The sequence below is a fragment of the Labrus bergylta genome, chromosome 14, assembly GCF_963930695.1.
Source record: "Labrus bergylta chromosome 14, fLabBer1.1, whole genome shotgun sequence".
Taxonomy (NCBI): domain Eukaryota; kingdom Metazoa; phylum Chordata; class Actinopteri; order Labriformes; family Labridae; genus Labrus; species Labrus bergylta.
In genome coordinates, this window is record NC_089208.1 from 24,778,491 (window position 1) to 24,799,251 (window position 20,761).

Consider the following 20,761-nt stretch of genomic DNA (forward strand, 5'->3'; position numbering starts at 1 on the left):
GCAGCGGAGCGCACCCATGACACATCACAGGAGAACTACAAGATCCCGCGGGAATTAAGAGAAAAACATGCAAACAACATGTTGCTTTATCTTTCTGCGGATGCATTGACGGACTGCGGCGCGCACGGAGTATGTGTGAATTGGGCAGTATGGATAATCCTGATCACCCTCTGCACCACCTACTGGACAAACAGCGGAGCAGCTTCTCCAACAGACTGATACAACTCCGCTGTCACAAGGACAGATACAAGAAATCTTTCTTACCGAAGGCCATAACTCTGTACAACAGCTCACCTCATGCGAGCAGAGAACTGTCATCATGATAATATCTGTCTCTCCATACTGTAATCTGTTCTACACATGTTAAATTTACAAATTCTCCCTGCACTCATGTTCACTTCATTTGGCTGTCTACTCGCCATTATATTGAATAGTTTCTGCTGATAACATGTCAACGCTCATGCACTTTAACTTACGTATCACTGATTGCATAACTCTGGACAACTCCCTATGTCAATACAATCCATTTACAACTCTGTTTTTGCATCTACCTCCAGAAAAGTATGTTTTCTTTAATCTTTCATATTTAATACTAGAAGTAATGCTAAATTAAATCCTGGTTGTATATATTCTCATTCTTAGTTTTGATATTTTTAGTGCTTATTTACTTTGTATTTAATATTATATTGTGTTTATTTGCTAATGTTGTGTGTTTGGATAGCCTGCTGCTGTAACACCACAATTTCCCAGTTTGGGATCAATAAAGTAATTCTATTCTATTCCTTGTCAAAGTTACATATTGCTCCTTCAACGCGTCGACAGCTCCACCCAGAGAGGACTGACCATCCATGCAAATATTTCTGTAGCCTATAACCAAATGAAATAAGAATTGAAGCTAGGAAAGAATAAAGTAAAGATAAAGAAATCTTGTAAAAGAGCTTTACAGTGAGAAACAACATTCTGTATCACACATGGGTGAAAAAAGATTGAAGTATATCTAATGAAGAGTACCAGGCGTCAAACACAGTTTAATAATGATGTACTAATCCTCTGACACGAACAGCTCACCTGTGTCTTCTCCAGCAGGTGGAAACATCCCCTCACAGCCACACCTGAGCGCCGGTGTGCAGCAGCATTATGACTCAGTGAGTGAGTGAGTGAGTGTGAGGTGATAAGAGCTGCTTTCATGACCAGACCTGAACCTTTGCTCCCTTCAAAGTGCCACAGCCTCAGGTGGAGTCTCTGCTCACCTGCTGTGTTAGGAAATGAAGCTTTGGTTCACTCGACACAACGGGGGAGCTCTCACTCAGTAAGTAACAAAAGATGCTGTGGAATACTTAATGATGAAGGCATACATTGAATCTCCTAAGAGGATAAATAAGAGCTGAGATTTTTGATAGACGAGACAAGAATGGAGAAGCTATGACAGCGTGCTACGTTAGGACTGTGAAATGAGGAAGTAACAAAAGTAAAACAGTGTTGTAGTTCTTTTAAATGTCTCTGTACACTCCAAATGCTTTGATGAATATGACTCATTTCTCTTTCAAAATAAACCTCATGAATAATGTTTTTATAAACTAAAAACCAGCAGCAGAACGTCAAGTGGAAATGATTCATTTGATGGTGGTGTTTTGTTAGATGAAATGCTCCTGACTGATTTAACAACCCACCATTTGTCATGAGTTGTTCTTCTTTGATTTGGTAGTTATTGTCATGAGTTCTGAGTTGTTCCTGTTTCGTTTTGTATTTTATTTAATTTGCTCAGATTACATTTTCTATGTTGTCATGCTGGTCCTCTTGTTTCTTTACTAACTCCCTGCCTGTGAATTTCTTCTGTCTAATGCTGCATTCATGTGCTCCTCGGAGGGTCCCTGTTTCTGAGCTGGGAAGTTGTTTTTCCAACTTCATTGTGCTCACTTTGTTTTCAGTTTGGAAAGTCGAAATGTTGTAACAAAAGCAAAAAACAGCAGAAAGGAAGCTCTGTTGAATGACACTGTTTCAGGTTGTAATTGAGCAAGAAGTTGATGTATAATACATTAATTAATCAAAAGTATCTTAATGTTAACTAAACATATTTTGCCCTCCATAAGATGACGAATATGACGTCAAGTCGGGCACCGCTTCCTAGTTGTTGTTCCATCATGAGCTGGCGTTAGTTTGCATTTGCACAGAAACTCCATTCCCATGTGTCCGACGCCACATGAATGCACCATTTGTCCTCTGACTGTTTAGTGTTTTCTGTTTTATTTTGTAAGTTCCTGTTTTCTTGTGTGTCTTGCCCTCTTTTGCTGCCTTTGTGTGTTTCCCTGAACATCTATGGTTTCCCTCCTGTTTGATTGTCTGCCACACCCTCATTCGTTTCACCTGTTGTTCCCTTCACACACACACACACACACACACACACACACACACACACACACACACACACCAGTTCATTGTCTGAGTTTTTGCAGTAGGTTTCTTTCTGTTTGTTCTGGTTTTGGTACCTGGATCTTTTCTGGATTTTTGCCTTCCTCTCTGCTTCTCCAAGATTTTGTTCAATGTTCTTTTTTTGTCATTTAAATATCTTTTGTGTGCTGGATCAGGCTGCCCGCCCTTATTTCTGTGGGTCCAGTTGCCCTGCTCGCCTACAGCTTGTGACAGAATTGATAAATTAAATACACTGAAATACTGATGAAATAACACGGAGCTTCTTTATCTTAGGACTGGCTTAATTTGTTGTCACGGTAACACTTGATTGGACCAATACAATCAAAGCAATTATCCTGTAATATGTATTTATAGCAAAGCAATAAATGTTCTTAACGGTGACGTTGAAAGGTTTTAGCGACCATAAGAAATCAGTTTGCAAGGAGTTATAAAATACAGGTTGAACTGAAACATTTTTACATTGAGTCAATGTCAAATACTTTGTGTGATCGATCCCTTTACATTTTCCAGGATGATCAAACTATAACGTTTTCATGTGGATATAATCATCTTGTGTTGATAGACAATGGATTAATGCAACTCTATAATCAGCTGTTTTACCTTTGTTTCAGAACAGAAATATGGAAGAAGGTCGCAGATTTGTTTTAGAATAAGAATTCATCAGTTTTAGGACAAGACATCACTTAATTTTTCGCTAGAATCAAGCTTCAATGTTAAGAAGAAGAAGAAGAAGAAGAAGAAGATATCCTTTGATAATCCCATGAGGGGAAACTACTTTTACACTCTGTTACTGAGACATGCTACACACACAGACTGAAACACACACACATGCACTCACAGGATCCTATGTACATGCACTAATGGAGAGATGTCAGAGTGAGGGGGGCTGCCCATTAAAGACCACCCGAGTACAGTTGGAGTTAGTACCAAGTGGCAACCTCCGGTGTTGAAAATTGAAGCTAATGCGGAAGTGCAATTCCTGCAGTTTGTCGAGTGTATGCTTGAGGCTGGCTGCAGGAACACTGGAAGTCACATACACATACAACAGACAAAAATAGCTGTTTTTACAGCATAAATGAACATGTTTACAGCCTGGTACAAAAAAACAAACCGGTCTGATTAGTTATTGACATTACTGGCACACACTTAATCTATAGTTAGGCATGTATAGCTGACATGATTGACATGTGGGCACGATGTAGCCGTTTATCAGGAGGCTTCAAACCCGCCTCAGCTCCAGCTCTCAGTCTGTCGTTAGTTTGACTGAAAGTTAGACTGAGACAGGATTCCCAGCATGGCGGCTGCTGCAGATGGATGATGTCACTCAGACGTCGTCCATTTAAATTTACAGTTTATAGTTAGTTCTCAGGAAGTGATCTGGCACCTCTCCAGCTACCAGACCACTTTCCAGACCCTGTCTGTACCGGGACTTGAACCTGCGACTCTCTGGTTCACAAACAAAGTCCCTACAAACTGAGCTTCTGCCGCCCAACTGAGGATGAAATCCATGTTTCTTGATACCCTGTCATGTGTTGAAAGAGAGATAGCAGCTGTTTTTTGTGTTTATGTGTAATTTATTAGAAGTCTAACTCCCCACTATAAAGCTTTTATTTAATCCGTCATCATTCTAGTACGTCTAAAGTCATCATACGATCTCTTTCTTGTCGCCTTTACTGATATTAACTACTGACCTCAAATGGCATCTTCTCTGTCTTTCAAAGTAATCATTTTTAAACCAACATATGTGCAGATAAATATCGTCTTCCCTCCTTTGCAGACCAGAAATAAAGGATACCTCCTGTGGTCTACATTCTCTCACAGCTCCCTCTCTCTCTCTCCCTCTCTCTCGCTATCCTTTCAGGAAAACAAAACTAGAATGACTTTGTCCTGGAAATCATCATGGCCTACACTTTACTGCATCTTCTCATTACTCTGTGCATCTGGAGGTAAGAGTTCATGTGTCTTTTAATTATATATTATAATAAATAAGCTCACTGGGCACACATTAGAAGAACAAGTACAAGCGCTATTTTCTTTCCACCAAAGTGTTCAATGTAATGTTTTCATCTTGTTTTATATTTTGAGAGCTTTGTTAAAGTAAAACCTTTGGAGGTAAACGGAGCAGGAAAAGGGTTAGAATAAAATATATAATTGGATTAACTTATCACAGCTTCTGAAAATATATGTCATACCTAGCAATGGTTCTCAACACGCCTCCTCGATGAGATCACATTTTCTGTCTCTTCCTCGCTCTGAGTTGCTCTGAGAAAGTTCCTTAATCACTCCTAGGCAAAAAGTCCTTGCTATGATGTTTAAAGCTAAGTGAGGATCTTTCTTAGAGGGTTCTGTGAATGTCTGTGAATATGGACCCTGCATGGTGTGAGTGACAACAAATTGAAGTTCAGTATAATGTTTGAAATGTTAACTTCCTTGAGCAACAACAAATCTGGACTGAACCTTTATAGTCACATCTTATACAATCTGATGCTATTTTAACTGATTTTTAAAAGGTCTTGAGTATCACCATCAGAACCTGCAGAGGAGTAAACACAGCAGAGTTGATCTCAGCTGTTATCATCAGTGGTGTAGTCTGAAAAAGTGGATATAGTTTGTTATTTTTCCCCTTCATATCACAGGCAGGTCAGACTCCAGTCCACACATTTCCAATCATTACCTGTACCTGACATGTGAGCACTTTTCATGGACAATCTCCTAACATTATTTAGATATTTATGTCACTCTTGAACTGGGATTTTAATGCTGTTTTAATGTTCTGTCTTTTGAGCGTGATGTGATTTGACTGGGATGAGAGGATTTCTGAGCTTGTAATGCAAGACACATTTCCGTGCAAACGAGCAATAAAGTGTTATCTTAATCTTAATCTTAACATATTTATTGAAGTGTCCTGTCCAGTACAGATGTCCTCTGACATGTAAGACTCTTGCATATTGAGTTTGTACTCACCAATTACAGACAGAGTATAGGAAGATCCCTTCATCATCTTGGGAAAATTGCATCATACTGAATATTGTCAGTCAAGCAATGATGTGAATCAGAGGAGATTTAGAAGTGGGTATACCCTATAGAGACCTGAAAATAAGAGGGTATACCTGTGTATACCCTTCACTACACCATTGATTATCATCCCCCCATAATACAAGTGTAATCCTTCAGTCTCACCTGTAGTAAACAGCCCTGATTAGTTCACACACAAGAAACTTCTCTGTTCTCCTTCTTTAAAGATGCAACGACAGTCTGAGAACATCTAAAGAAAACATTCAAGTGTTTCTACTCATGCTCTTTGAATGTGTGTCTGTGTGAAGGATCGGTGCAGATGAATGTGTGTTTGAGTTTCAGTCAAACCAACAAAACAAAACAAACGTCCTTTAATGTTTACGCTCCTTCTGCAAACTCCAACATGTGTCCACACTGATTTGCACAAAGAGCGGTATGTGTTTCTTCCTCTTTGTCCTGAAGTTCAGACAAAGTTGACTCCCTGATTTATTAAGTCACTGACACTTTTTTTAAACTTCACAGTTCGTTCCCCTGCTTGACAAAATGATGTTGTTGTTTCCTTTCCGACGTGAACTGAACACCTGCAATATGCTGCCTATCACAGAAACTTTTGGTAGCATACTGAAATGCCCCTTAGGATGCACTGAAAAACTTTTTTCACCATCAAGATTCAATACAGTCATTGTGTATCAAGGCAAGGCAAGGCAAGTTTATTTATATAGCACATTTCAACAACAAGGCAAGCGCTATGAAAGAAGTGGAAGAAGCTGCTGTGACACCACCTGCTGGTTCCTTGAATACTTTGAATAAGCATGTAAGATAAACTGTTTCCTGCAGAATGGAAAGAGCCACGAGAGTTCGAGGACCAAAGTGGACACTCCTGTCTCCCAACAGCTAGTGACTGAAATGAACAATTAGAACAGTCTGCTGTCTTCTCTATGATGGAGAAGCCGGGACATTTCATCACTCCAAACCACATAGAAAACTTCATCTAACCTCACTAAATCTTATTCTTTACTTTTATGCTAGGCAGAGTTTATTTCATTAAAAAAAAAAAAAAAAAGTTCCTTTTCTTTGTTTTGTGTGGCATAGTCCATGTCCAAAAGTAAAAGAAAAATTAGTCATCCAAAAGTTGGAAGACTTTAACAGCACTTCCAGGCAGGGTTGGTAACTTTCTCCAGATTCAATTTTTTAAGATTTTGGTTTAAGTTGTCTTTAGGTCCTGACAGAAATTAATAACTCAGGTGATCTGAAAAGGGAATGAAGGAAATCAGTTGTAAGTCTGTAAAAACTTTAACCAATGTCTGCCATGAGGTACCAATCTGATGAACCAATCACACGCCTCCAAATTTAGTAGACCACACATTTAATTTTGTAACCCCATCTCTAAATCCTGTCTGCCGTGTTTCCTCTCTCAGATTCAGCGGGTCCAGATCAGTTCCAGCTGCAGCCACTAAACTCCACGGTGCTGAAAGCCTCTGACGTGAGTTTCAACGCCACCGTGCAGGGAAACTGGCAGATCATGACCTGGACAGTCAGAGGTCTGCTGGTCCTCGTGGTCCCCTTCAGTGATAACATCACCTCCTCCTCACAGCGGTACACTGCAGGGTTCTGCTCCGGAGATGACCCAAGCTGTGTGGAGTTCACCATGAGGAACGTCAGCCGGGGAGACGCTGGGCCCGTGGTCTGCGCTGTGCAGGGGGCGTACGGGTCAAAGACTGCACAGCTTCACGTGCAAGGTGAGGTACTCAAAGCGACAGTGTGTAACCCAACACAGCATCTCTCCCATATCCACAGCTCGGCCTGACCGCCTGTTTACTGCAATATGTAACTTTGGCAGAAGGGCGAGGTCAACTCAAGAGAAGTGCTAACAGCTCTAGTTCACACAGCAGCCTTCAGTTATTAAAAAAGCCAGATAGCCCATCTCTGTACTGTTTGATACAATAGAGCTCAACAGTGACCGCCCTCTTTTTTGATGGCTCTAGTTCCGGAAGTAAATTTCCCCATTTCATCCCCCGGTCAGGCCTTCTGGTGAAACTCAGAACACAGCCACACAAGCCTCCTCTGCCCAGTATGTTCCTCACAAACACGAGATCAATGGCTCACAAGATGGACGAGCTGGAACTACAAATGGCTGGGAATCGATATGTTCGTAACTGCTGTGTTATGATTATAACTGAGACCTGGCTTCACCCGCGGATCCCCGATGCTGCAGTACAGATAGCAGGCCGCACTCTCCACCGCTGGGACAGAAACAAAGACTCCGGTAAGAGCAGAGGAGGGGGTCTTTGCATTTACGTACAGAACGACTGGTCCAACAATAGCATAATCATAGATAAATACCGTTCCCCGGACATTGAATTCATGTCAGTTAAATGCAGACCATTTTTCTTACCCAGAGAGCTAACAGTAGTGATAGTTACGGCTGTATATATACTTCCGGATGCTAATGTTAGCACAGCTCTCTCCACCCTGCTAAATACAGTAAACACACAGCTGCATGCTCACCCCGATGGAGTTCACATTATAGCTGGGGATTTTAATCAGGCAAACCTTAAGATGGTTCTCCCGAAATTCTTTCAGCACGTTAAGTGTCCAACCAGGGGTGCAAACACACTTGATCATGTTTACTCTAACATAAAGCACGCATACAGAGCCATACCTCTCCCTCACCTAGGCCAGTCAGACCACCTCTCTCTGCTCCTTACCCCAGCATACACCTCTCTCAGGAGGAGAACTACACCCCTTACAAAGACTGTTACAACTTGTCCTGAGGATGCACTTTCTCAGCTACAGGACTGCTTTGCTAACACCCAGTGGGATGTATTTGAACATCAGGACCTGGCAGAACACACAGAGACAGTACTGACCTACATCAAGTACTGCATTGAAAATGTCACTGTTGAAAAAAGCATCCGGGTTTTTCCCAACCAGAAACCCTGGATGACCAGCCAGGTCCGAATGCTGCTTAGAAACCGCGACTCTGCCTTCAGGTCAGGTGATAGAGCGCTGTACAGTGCTTCTAGAGCCGACCTGAAGAGAGGAATCAAGGATGCTAAGTCGGCCTACAGGAGGAGGATAGAGAACCACCTCTCTGACAACAACCCACAACAGGTGTGGCAAGGCATACAACAAATCACAAACTTCAGGGGCTGCAACATCAGACCTGGGAACTCAGACGCCTCGCTGGCAGAGGAGCTGAACTGCTTCTTCGCAAGGTTTGAGAAAACTGAGCTCCACACAGCCACACCACCTCAGCCTCCACCAGCACATAGCACCATCACACTCACTGTACAGGAGCACGAAGTGAGACGGGTGCTAAGAGCAGTAAACCCCAGGAAGGCAGCTCGCCCAGACGGAGTACCAGGGAAGGTGCTCAAAGCCTGTGCAGACCAGCTCTCACAAGTCTTCACCTGCATCTTCAACCTCTCCCTGTCACAAGCCACCATTCCATCCTGCCTGAAATCAGCCACAATCATACCCGTGCCCAAGAAATTAACCACGGACAGCCTCAACGACTACCGTCCAGTTGCTCTAACACCGGTCATCATGAAGTGCTTTGAGAGGCTGGTTTTACACCACATCAAAGCCAGCCTTCCTCAGACCTTCGACCCACACCAGTTTGCGTATAGAGCAAACAGATCCACAGAGGACGCCATAGCCATAGCTCTCCACACTGCGCTGAGCCACCTGGAACACCAGGGGAGCTATGTAAGGCTACTTTTCATCGACTACAGCTCAGCCTTCAACACAATTATCCCGGACATTCTGGTTAAAAAACTGTCGGACTTAGGCCTCCACTCACACACCTGTTCATGGATAAAAGACTTCCTCACAAACCGTCCCCAGACTGTTAAACTTGGCCCCCACGTCTCCTCCACCCGCACACTCAGAACCGGCTCTCCACAGGGGTGTGTGCTGAGCCCACTACTGTACTCCCTCTACACATACGACTGTAGCCCACCCCACCCCGGTAACACCATCGTCAAGTTTGCAGACGATACCACTGTGGTTGGACTAATCTCAGGGGGAGACGAGTCTGCATACAGGGATGAGATCCTAAAGTTGACAACGTGGTGTTCAGTGAACAACCTGGCACTGAACACCACAAAAACAAAGGAAATCATCTTCGACTTCAGGAAGCACCGCGCAGACCCAGGTCCCCTCCACATCAACAGTGTCTGTGTAGAGAGGGTCCAAACCTTCAAGTTCCTGGGCACCCTCATCTCTGCTGACCTCTCCTGGACTCCCAACATCTCTGAGATCACCAAGAAGGCACAGCAGCGCCTGCACTTCCTGAGAGTGCTCAGGAAGAACAACCTGAATGAGAAGCTGCTGGTGAACTTCTACCGCTCTTCCATCGAGAGCCTGCTACTGTACTGCATCACAGTGTGGTACGCCAGCTGCACTGAAGCAGGCAGAAAGGGGCTTCAGAGAGTAATAAACACCTCACAAAAGATCATCGGCTGCACACTCCCTTCACTTAAGGACATTTATAACTCCCGCTGCCTGAACAGAGCAAAAAACGTTGTAAAGGACAGCTCACACCCCGGCTTTCATCTGTTCGACATGTTGCCCTCTGGCAGATGCTACAGGTCTGTCAGAGCACGGACAAACAGACTCAAGGACAGCTTCTTCCCCAGAGCCATAACCACACTGAACCTGGACATGCGTTGACCGTCCCACCCTCACCACACATACTGTGCAACATTTATTTTATATTTCTGCAATATCTTACATTTCATACTATGCAATATTTATCTTATTTTATATTTCTGCAATAATTTTACATTTCATACTGTGCAGTATTTATTTTATATTTCTGCAATATCTATTTATATTCTGTTATGCTACCACCTGTAAATAACTCCTACCATACATTACCCATCTTACCTGAATGAGAGTTCCTTTTTTGTTATTTCTTCTTTTGTTGTTTTTAGCTGTGGATGCTTGTATGTGTGTGCACTTTAAGGTGAAGCCAAATAATTTCGTTGTACAACTGTATAATGACAATAAAGACATTCTATTAATTCTATTCTCCATTGATTTTTCACAAAATCCTTATATAAAGAGATTGGCGCCTGAAACCAAGACAGCCAGCTACCCCAATACTTGTGACTATAGTACATTTAATTCGGCAGGAAACATTGCCATGGTAACAGCATTTCAACCAGTCTCTGTGGCACTATAGGATCGTGGGTAGTGTAGTTCTTTGCCCCGATGTCGCAAATAAATCTTGTTTTTTTTAAACGAGGTTGATATCATACGAACTTGTGTCTCCTACAGGAACATAAACCATAGTTTTATGCTTGGGTGGCTCGTAGTAATTCTACCTTGGATGGTTATGACATTATGGCTAATAATCAAATCCACTATGGAGAAAATAAATGGGATTTTCACTTCCGGCACCATACTATAGCCCTATAGCTGAGGCTAGAAACAGGATTTAAAAATGAATAAAAAAATAATAGAGAACAAATGAAATAAATAAAACAGAACAATGAGACATAAATATAGACTTTATGTGGTGATCTGATCAGACTGTGGTCTGACTCGTACGGTGTGGTGATTACTTTCTAAAGGTTTGCCTGGGAGATTATTTATTTTATTCCGACAATGAAGGGCATTTTGAAGAAGCACGAATGACAGATGAAAACTGTAAGGAGTACCTCATATGATCAACACAAGCCGAGGGCGTGTGTTAAGTACGAGGTCAAAGGGGCTGGTTTGAATCGCCTTTTGGGATCTATACGTCCACCATCCTTACATTCAATAAGCTTTATGAAGCTGTGAGGGAGCTGTAGTGACTGGGATGGACTCTAGAGGGCAGCGGTATACTTCATGCTCTCTCTCTCTCTCTCTCTCTCTCCCTCTCTCTCTCCCCCACACACACATACAGAGTACAGAGGGATGCAGACATGATTGCTTACCTGTCATCCACTGCTGGTGTCATGATTGTAGATGGCTCATTATCTCCCACTCACCTTTAAAGAGGAGCTGCTGTTAATGGAGAACTATGTTCATTTCAGTCAACTTAAAGTGATTTCCATCCACGCTGGCACTAGATGTAGATATGTGCAGGAGCACTACTTAATGAGGCAGCCTCTGTGTGTGGGTGTAATAACGTCTATCTCAGACTATAACTACCTTCTGCTCTAATAACTGAAGGGAGAACGTGTTTCTGATGTGAGTTATAAAAAACGTTCACAGCCGGCATCACAGAGCACAAACTCAAAGAAAAGAACAAACAGGACATCAGAGCAGTAATGATTACATCGTTAAGGAAACAGGCAGACACAGAAATCTTTCACAGGAAGAGTCAGCGTGGAGTCTTAATAACTTCATCTTTTTTGTTTAAAGCTGACAAAACTCAGTATTTACTACATGACAGATGGCTATACAGACAAATATATATATATATATATATATATATATATATATATATATACATACAGACAGACAGACAGACAGACAGACAGACAGACAGACAGAAATACACTTTGTAACTTTGTTTACCTGTTTACCACCAACCTGCCAAGGGCCTACAGATGGAAATTATCCTATGGCTATAATTTACATGTTTAAGTTTATTAATGTGCACTGTCCATATTTTAAATAAATAAATAGATATAAAGACAGACAGATTTAAGTTACTATATTGCAGGCCGACCTCCAAGAGGTTGTTGCAGTCATTTTTTAAAAGTCAAAATAAAATCAACCTGTAAACTGATGAAAGAAGGTAGGAAAGAAATGCCTCCATATAGCAACCTGTTAGCTCGTATTGCTAACCAAACGGAGGTTTTGATAAATGCAGGTAACCTACACAATATCACACCTAAGAGCAGCTCTGGTGGAAGCTGTCTTCTTTTTCTGCTCTGTTCCTTTTTGTAAATCTCCAACAAAAGATCAGCAGTGAACAAATCTCAAAAAGTAGTAGCAGCGCTATAGTCCTGTTACCCTGCAGGATACACTGTCTGTAAAATCGTACAGGCTGTGACTTCATGTCTTTTTTACCTCGGAGCATCATACTTTGCCCTGTAGAAGTCCGGTTCCCAAAGTCTTTTCAAAGTCTCCTAGTGTAAATCAGGCATAACTTGTTGTGTCATGAATATGTATTATATGGCTGCAGGGATGTTGACTGTTTTGCTAACAGCAGCTTATATAAATGCAGAAGAAGTGGGACATGTTTTTGACATCAGAAAGCTCAGAAATGGAGATGTGGAGCCTCAGAGAAAATCTCTGACATGAATTTTTGGATTAAAGTTACTCCCCCCTGAAAAATAGAAAACAAGAAATATTTAGTCAGAAGCAGCAGGAGGAACAGGGAGGCGGGCATTTAGCTCATCCCAACTTCTCTGTGAGGCTGTTTGTTTTTCCAATCAACCAGCCTCAAACCAAGACTTAAACACAAGTATAAAGTAAATTAAACAAAACACTCCATATCAGCCTCCTCCTCTCCAGGAACAAACAGCTCATCTCGACTGTAACCAGAAGCTAATCTCACGGTGCAACATCTGGCCTGCAGTCTCTGTGATTGTTATTGATTATTAGAGTGTTGGAGCTCTATCTCAAGCTGTAGATTAGGACCTCCATGATTACAGACATACTCTCCTTACATGAAGCAAACCTGCAGCCAAAGCGGATAAATCCAGATAATAGACCTGCCAGGTGAGCTCATTGATTCCTTTCTGCCGGGGGGATGTTAATAGGAGACACTGACGGGGCGCTGCTTTAGCTCAGTGGTTTGAACATGGGTCCAGTAAACAGAAGCTTGACCCTTTGCAGCATGTCATCCCAAACTCTCATCTCCCAATATTTGCTGTTTCACTTCAGCTGGCCTATCGATAACAAGACACAAAAACAAGCCAATAACAATATTTTTAAAAGAACACTGACAGTCCGATAGCACAAGTTTTTTAATGATATTGCTGCAGTGTTTAAAACACCTGCAGGGAACTTTTGTCTTGTATTGATTTTCGTATCCCCAGTATCTCTCACCTCGATCTCGCCAAGGGCCTGGTGTTCAAGGTTTAATCTGGAGAGGAATGCAACAGAAACTGGAATCCACTTTTTTGATATTCAGGATGACATAATCCAGTTTTGGTCTCTCCCCCCCCCCCCCCCAAAAGAACTGGATGATCAACCTGATCCAGACATTAAAAAAAGATCAAATTCAGGTTACCATATAGTGCTCTAAATGGGACTTCATACTGCAGCTTGTCCACAGGGGGCGCCAAATTCCACACTAACTGAAAGTTTGCGACAATTACTTTAAATGTTCATTAAATGTTTTTTATTCGGTGAATATCCACGTCATTTAGATATTTTACAAAATTAAATAAAATAAAAATATTTGCTTGTTTGACCACTTTAAAAGTAAATTTATATTAACTCAGACAACTCACGTTTAAAATATTTATTGCAGCAGAACATCCACAAAATTATTCAAATTAAGAGCAGATTGATGGTCAGCCTTGTCAAACCCTCATTGGTCCACAAGTGGACAAAAGCAGATTTGCAGTGGTCAATAATGTCCTCACATTTCAATCAAAATGATTTCAATTACAGTTTCAAAAAGTTCCCAGATTGGAGCACAACTCCAGATTTTTGTAGTCCTGCAGTTAAAAAAGAATACAATAAAACAAGTTTAATTACCCAAAAAGGACATCCATCATAACATTATAGATTTAATTTCAGCTCACACAAAACAAACTCTGTCCTGTCTTTATCTTTCAGAGAATGGTTCAGTCAGCGTCACAGCAGGAAACCTGAAGGTGATGCAGGACGAGCAGGTGGAGTTCCAGTGTGATACAGCTTCTTGGTTTCCTTCACCAACTGTCAGCTGGGCTCTAAATGATCACCTTGTGGACAGCAGCCTTTACAACACCACCAGCATGGCTGATGGGGATTCTTTTAACTCCACCAGTGTCCTCAAGTTTCAGGCTGTCAGAAACACCACAGTGGAGTGTCGGGCGACCCTGGAGACGCTGACAAAACCACAAAGCAGCTCAGTATTCTTAGTGGTTGGTAAGAAGATCTTCATGACTTGTTCCTCTCATTGAACAGCTTCCCAGTGCTCTTTAGTGAAAAACAAATAGTCGGTTTGTTGTTTAGTTATTTGCAGTAACGAGTAGGATATGACACTCTGTTTTTATTGTTGGTCATGGGGGGGGGGGGGGGGGGGGCGATGTCAATAAGATCTACTGTGATTGGACGTCTTCCTGCATCACTCAGTGCTCAGGGGCCCGATTCAGATCTCCACCCTTAAGCATCAGTACTGAACTCTCACATGGTGTCAGGTGTGCAGTGAACGAGTGTGTGAGTCTGAGAGGGCTTGAGATACTCTAGAACCAGGACACACTGCAGTGACAGATTTTTTTTCCTTAATTTATTGAATACTGCTTCAATTCAAACAGTTGTTTAAATTTAGTGAGAGGGCTGGATGATCACGCCCTTCAGTGGGGAAACCTCCCACTCTCAATGCCCTGCTAACTGTTGCATGCATTATTGCTGGTTGGAGGGGCCCCAAATGAATGTTTGCCTAGGGCCCCAGCAGACCCAAGAAGTGCCCCTGCTGACAGAGGATGGTGTGATTCCTTTAACACATCTCTAATACATTACATTTCTCCATGTCTTATAAATGTCTGAGAATCCACAAATAGACCCTCTCACATCTGATATTAACATATGACCCGTGTTACTGTGGGATAACCTGATAACAGAGAGGCTCTAATTAAATCAGAATCCCATTTAACACACACGGTGGAGAGATTAGATTAACAGTGCACAGTTTCAGCCAGCTGCATGTGTGCTGACTATAGCATGGATAACACGCGGCCCAAGATGGAGACAGAGGGAGAACGAGTCGATATAGATTAAGATAAGAGGAGATCTCTTTATTGTTATGTAAACACTGTTGTTCAGTGCAGGTTCTAAACCAGACAGAAACACTTGTGTTTGTTTCCCTCCAATAGTTCCCAAGCCTCCAGACTGGACAGTGCTGATTGCAACGGTTGTGTCCATCGGAGGATTCGCTCTGCTGGTTTTACTCATCATAGGAATCATCTTCTGCTACAAACGCAGGAAAGAAAAACGTGAGTATGTGTAGCAAAATCCCCACCTGTCAAGAAAATGGAAACTACCAAAATACAAGATTGTGTAAAAGAAATGGAAGCCTGTGCAGAAATGCTTAAACTGTATTATTTCTAGTGGCCAGCAGGGGGCAACCTCACTTATTTAATCTAGAAATGTGTTTGTATGGAAACGGGTGAAAATTCCTCGGCTTCTCAGTTGAATATTTACCTGAGTAAACATTTCCTAATGCGTTTATGGTCTCAGTCAGTCTTCTTCAATGCACCATGATGCTCGCTGTTGTGCAATTGATGGTCCAAATTAGAGTCTTTTTACAGGGTGTGGCTGATCTGTTAATGACAATTTCTTAACCCAGCAACCTTTGAAGTAGATTTCTAATGTGCAGTCCATGTTTTCCTCAGCTCATAGATATATAAATCACATTTACATGAACTAATGTGTTATGTAAAATCCTCTCTAGAGCCCAACTATCGAGATGAAGTGAGGTGAGAATGATGAATACTCTTCTTAACATCACGTTCTTCTACAGCCTTCTACACGCAGTAATACTGACTGTCATCATGTGTGTGTGTGTGTGTGTAACAGGAGGGTGAGAACACAGAGTCAGTTAAGTGCTGTCACTGCAGTCGGACGGGGTCAGGTGAACGCAGGTTACGTGAAGGATGGTCAAACAAGTAAGACAACAAACATATGCACGAATACAAACAAGCTTCAGATGACAGAAATAGACGTATCGATACAAATCCATGATATACCTCTCTCTCTCTCTCTCTCTCGCTCTCTCTCTCTCTCTCTCTCTCTCTCTCTTTGTTCGCAGATGTTATTCCTAGCGACATCACTGACAGCAGTTTCTCACAGGCAAATGGCTCAAATTTTTTGGAGGTATTCTTATCATGTTATACACAGGTGATAGTGATTGATATCTTTATGAAAAAATATGAACAGAATGATAAAAGGAACAGCAGTAGATCAGACTGTAGTTGACCTGGGTTGGGAACAGGAGGGTAAAGTATCAGTAGGAAGTTGGTCTGGTAGCTGGAGAGGGTGCCAGGTCAACTGCTGAGTACTGCTGAGGTGCTCATGAGCAAGGCAGCGAAACCTCAACAGCTCAGGCGCTCTTTCATGTACAGCCTCTCACTCCTCCCCCCTGACACCTCTCCACTAATGCAGGTCCTGTTTTTGTGAGAATCATATCTCTTAATAACAGAGTGAATTTCCCCTCAGAGATTAACGAAGTATGTACAATAAAAAAAAAAAAAAACAATGAACAAGAAAAGCAATAGAAAATATGAAAAGTAAAACTAAACAAAAATATGAACTATTGTGGTCTTAAAGGGGACATATTATGAAAAATCCACTTTTACAGTGTTTTTGAACATATATTTGGGTAACCTGAATGTCTACTGACCCACAAAATGTGAAATAAATCCATCCAGTCCTTTGTTTGTGGTCTGCATAAGTCTTACAACACAGAGAAAAATGCTCTGTTTCTAATGTGCTCTCCTTGTGATGTCACAGTGGGATTCTGGTAAAAAAAAAAAATCCCCTCCCCTTCCCTGGTATCTCCACCCCTGGACTCCACCCCCAGCCTAGAACAAAACTTTTGCGTAGGTCCGCCATTTTTATTCTCACTACAGAGGAGTGATGTCTACGGGGAAAACTCGAGGGCTGCATTTAAAGAGACACACACACCAAAACGGAGCGTTCTGAGAGAGCTGGTTTCTACAGGGTCACAAACCTCATCTGGTGCTTGATTCATGTTATATTTTGACCAAAGCACAGCACAGATGTTTCATTTTTGTTTGAAAAGGTGGGAAAGGGGGATAATATGTCCTCTTTAATACTGGAAATTTAACTTTGATAGCATACTAGAAAAAAACAACTAACCATATAGATTCCTGTTCCAACACCAAAGCAAAAACAAAAATAGAATCGCTGGGCAAGCATTAGCTGCTGGCAAATTCATCTTGGCGCTCACCTTCTTCACTCGCTCTCTGTATCATTCGCTGCAAAAGAGAGAAGGAGCAGCTTGGGTTTGAATATATGACTGTAGGTCTGTGTTCTTTCTAAAGCTTTGGTACTTTCTGTTGTTATATAAAAATTAGATTGTAGATTGTGTGGTATCAAAAATGTTATGTATTGGATATTTTGACCACCTAATATTCACTGTCAACACAAAGCAAACAGTACATGTTCAAAAAGAAGTATTTATATATACGCCTAAACAATCATCCATTTTTAATTACAGAGGGAAATACATGAATACACTAAGCAGCCTTCACAACCTAAACGTGTGATTTTCTTGAGTTTTTATTTTGAATTGTTCCAAAAATCCAGCACAAAGATTGTAATTCACTTACACCTTATTGTTGAGTGTGCACAGTTTCTTCATGTTTGGGTTAAATATGATGCAGCACTGTGCAACAAAAAGGGAGACAAGCATAAATATATATTTGTGACACAGACATTATGATTGATGGACGTTTGTTAAGTCTTTGATGTAATCCAGACATCCAGACTTCACCTGTGGGGTACACTTACAGACTCACAAGAAGGCATTTCAAGGGAGGCTGTCAGTGCTGATGGCTGTCCAAACCCAGCATTTAATTAGTCCAAACGAGGACTTAAATGGACTCTTTGCAGGCTTTCAGAGAGTCTGCTTTGGGTGCAGACTTCCCTGGACTATGACTGAATTACTCACAGTTCAATGTTTAATTTAACATTTCTCTCTATCTTATTGCAAAGTAAAAGTAAAAAAAAGAAATATCGTCTTTCACAATGCATTTAAATGTTTCAGCGTTGTCTAATACTCGTGCGAGGCCATTTGGATTCAGCCTTTGTCCGGGTCTATTTCCCTTCTGGGCTGTCTGTCATAAGTTAGGGGGAATTGAAGGTCAGAAAAGGTTAAGTGTTATTTTTTTCTCGGGGGGGGGCAGGGAAGGGCAGAGAAAGATTTTCTGTTAACACCACAAATGTATCTGAGTCCCTTGAGAGCTGCAGCAAAGACAGGGCTGAAATAGTTTGCAAATTGTGGTTCTAGTGTGCACAGAGGATCCTGCAGGTCTGGAGTGGACGACACCGCTGCTTCTGTAACAAGGATGAACTTTTCCAACCGCATTTAAGGCTTGCAATTAATTTCATCATCCTGACGTGTTTGTGGTGTCTTTAAGTTAATAATGCTGGAACAAGACGATAATCCCAACATTGTTTTTTATTTTGACAAAAGAGAGGCAGGGCGTGTCTCAGACGGACGTTTAGGCCCAAGTTATAGATTATTGTTGCCTTCCCTGAGGTGGCTAGGCGATGAGGCGAGAAACAATAAATATAAAAACCAGGGGAAAAAAGGAGGAACTAAGGAAAGTCAAAATATACAAACAACTTAAGAGAAGCCTAAGAATCTTCAAAAACCTAAGCTACACAATGAACACCACGGTAACACTTCTGCAGAGGAGCAACAGGGAATCTTGCTGAATATTTGCCGCTGTGTTCACACATCGGCTCACCTTCACTTCATACTTCAAATTTTGCGATCTCAAGTTTAAAACAGTGTTCGCCTCTTCATGCCATTAGAATCAGAATCAGAATCAGAATCAGAATCAGAATCAGAATCAGAGTTTATTGCCAAGTACATTTACACAAACAAGGAATTTGACTTGGTGTATTGGTGCTAAACAATTAACAAGGAAATAAAACAGAACTAGCAACAACTTAAATAATACCATATACGAAGCTATTACAATATATAAAATAGAATTTAAAAATGTAAAATATAAAAAAAAAAAACACAAAATGTACAAATGGTGTAATGTAGGAGCTGTGCAGTGGACTATGAGAAAAAAACTTAGTGTGTGTAACTACTCACAGAGTGCATGTAACAGAAAAATAGAGACGTTGACTTTTATGATTCACTTTGCGTCGCTCCTACAAATGAAATGAAGAAAACGAGCAGCCGTGTGAATATGTTACCTTAAATCATGAAGAGGTAAATCATTGTACGTGTCATTTATCAGGCGTGGTCACTGTGAATAATTCATCGCTTCACCATGAAACTAATTTATGTAATAAATGAGCATGCCTCTTAAACTAATATATTATTCAAGTCCACAATTACTGCCTTGTTATTCTACGATGATTGCCTTTTATGTGGAGCAATAAAGTTTCATAGTTTATGTGTTATATAAACTTTGATCTTAAATGGCACAGAGGGAATGGCGGGGGGGAAATAATACCAGTCTGCACTGTTTGAACCGCAACCGAGAAAAATGTTTGAGAGGCCAATTAGATATATTTTGTTTTGTTTGTTTTTCAGATGCCTGATGTTGTGAACAGTAACCAGACAGGAAACGTCTTCTGTCTCTCGGGTACTGTGGATGAATCAGGCTTCAAGAAACACAGACATGTCACCATTGTGTGAGCTGCACACAGCCTGCAAACACATGAGCTCAGCACTGCACTTTGACGCTTCACTGCTTCGTTTCTGAAGGTGAAAGAAAGGTGTGAGGAGGGAGTGACTCTGTCCACACCAAAGACCGATGCACTGCAGTCAGACGAGGAAGAGATATAAAAACAGGACATGTTTTTTTTTTTAATTCGCTGACTGTTAGAAGCTGTATCAGCAGAATGCAACATTTTGAAATCATAGAAACGTGTAATGAAAACACGTTAAGATTGCAAAACATCTATGGGCTTTTTTTGTATTTCTCGGGCTTTTTGAAAGTGCTACAGTCATCATCTGCTGCGGTTGCAGTCGCAGCCTTATCACAGAGCAAACCAAAGTGAGCATAATTAACAGTTTAATGACCGCTGGAGCAGCATTTGAGGCTGAACCAGCATAAACTGTTCCACTTATTGGACACAGGCTGTTTTTTTTGTTTGATGACTACGTGTTTCTGGTTTTTTACTAAGCCATATCTATTTATTGAGGCATTATGTAACTCAAATTAAATATTCAAAGGGGGGCAATCTGAAACCTCTTTTGTTCGCCAGCATCTGAAAATGTCCTCAAATGTAATCCCCTCTTAAATGTAATGCTGATGGCGACTGCTCTTTGATCAGTGGCCTATTTCTTACATTTTTAAATTATTTGAACTAATAAAACCTTTTCATATACAAAAGTAAATGTGCCAGTTTGTCAAAGAGTCTCCATGAAGAACATGTCATATGCATTAGAGGAATAAAATCATTTTAATTAGTCATTTATGAGTTTATTTCTGCACAGCCGTTA

The 20,761-nt window shown here is 41.3% G+C and overlaps 1 protein-coding gene across 1 annotated transcript; it reads left to right on the forward strand.

Moving 5' to 3' along the window:
- Positions 1-1,147: 1,147 nt before the first annotated feature.
- Positions 1,148-20,732, forward strand: igsf5a (immunoglobulin superfamily, member 5a). The gene is made up of 9 exons (XM_020631236.3): positions 1,148-1,309; positions 4,292-4,376; positions 6,864-7,184; positions 14,182-14,472; positions 15,420-15,539; positions 15,998-16,022; positions 16,123-16,211; positions 16,355-16,419; positions 19,847-20,732. Exons 1-9 carry the CDS (start codon positions 1,187-1,189, stop codon positions 19,949-19,951), a joined length of 1,224 nt encoding a protein of 407 aa, XP_020486892.2. The 5' UTR covers positions 1,148-1,186; the 3' UTR covers positions 19,952-20,732.
- Positions 20,733-20,761: the final 29 nt, after the last annotated feature.

Bases quoted from the DNA above. Each gene is read 5' to 3' on its own strand.
- igsf5a (XM_020631236.3), top strand. From the start codon at position 1,187: ATGACCAGACCTGAACCTTTGCTCCCTTCAAAGTGCCACAGCCTCAGG. The intron at 16,023-16,122 runs GTGAGAATGATG...TGTGTGTAACAG, and splicing joins AACTATCGAGATGAAGTGAG to GAGGGTGAGAACACAGAGTC. The intron at 16,212-16,354 runs GTAAGACAACAA...CTTTGTTCGCAG, and splicing joins CGTGAAGGATGGTCAAACAA to ATGTTATTCCTAGCGACATC.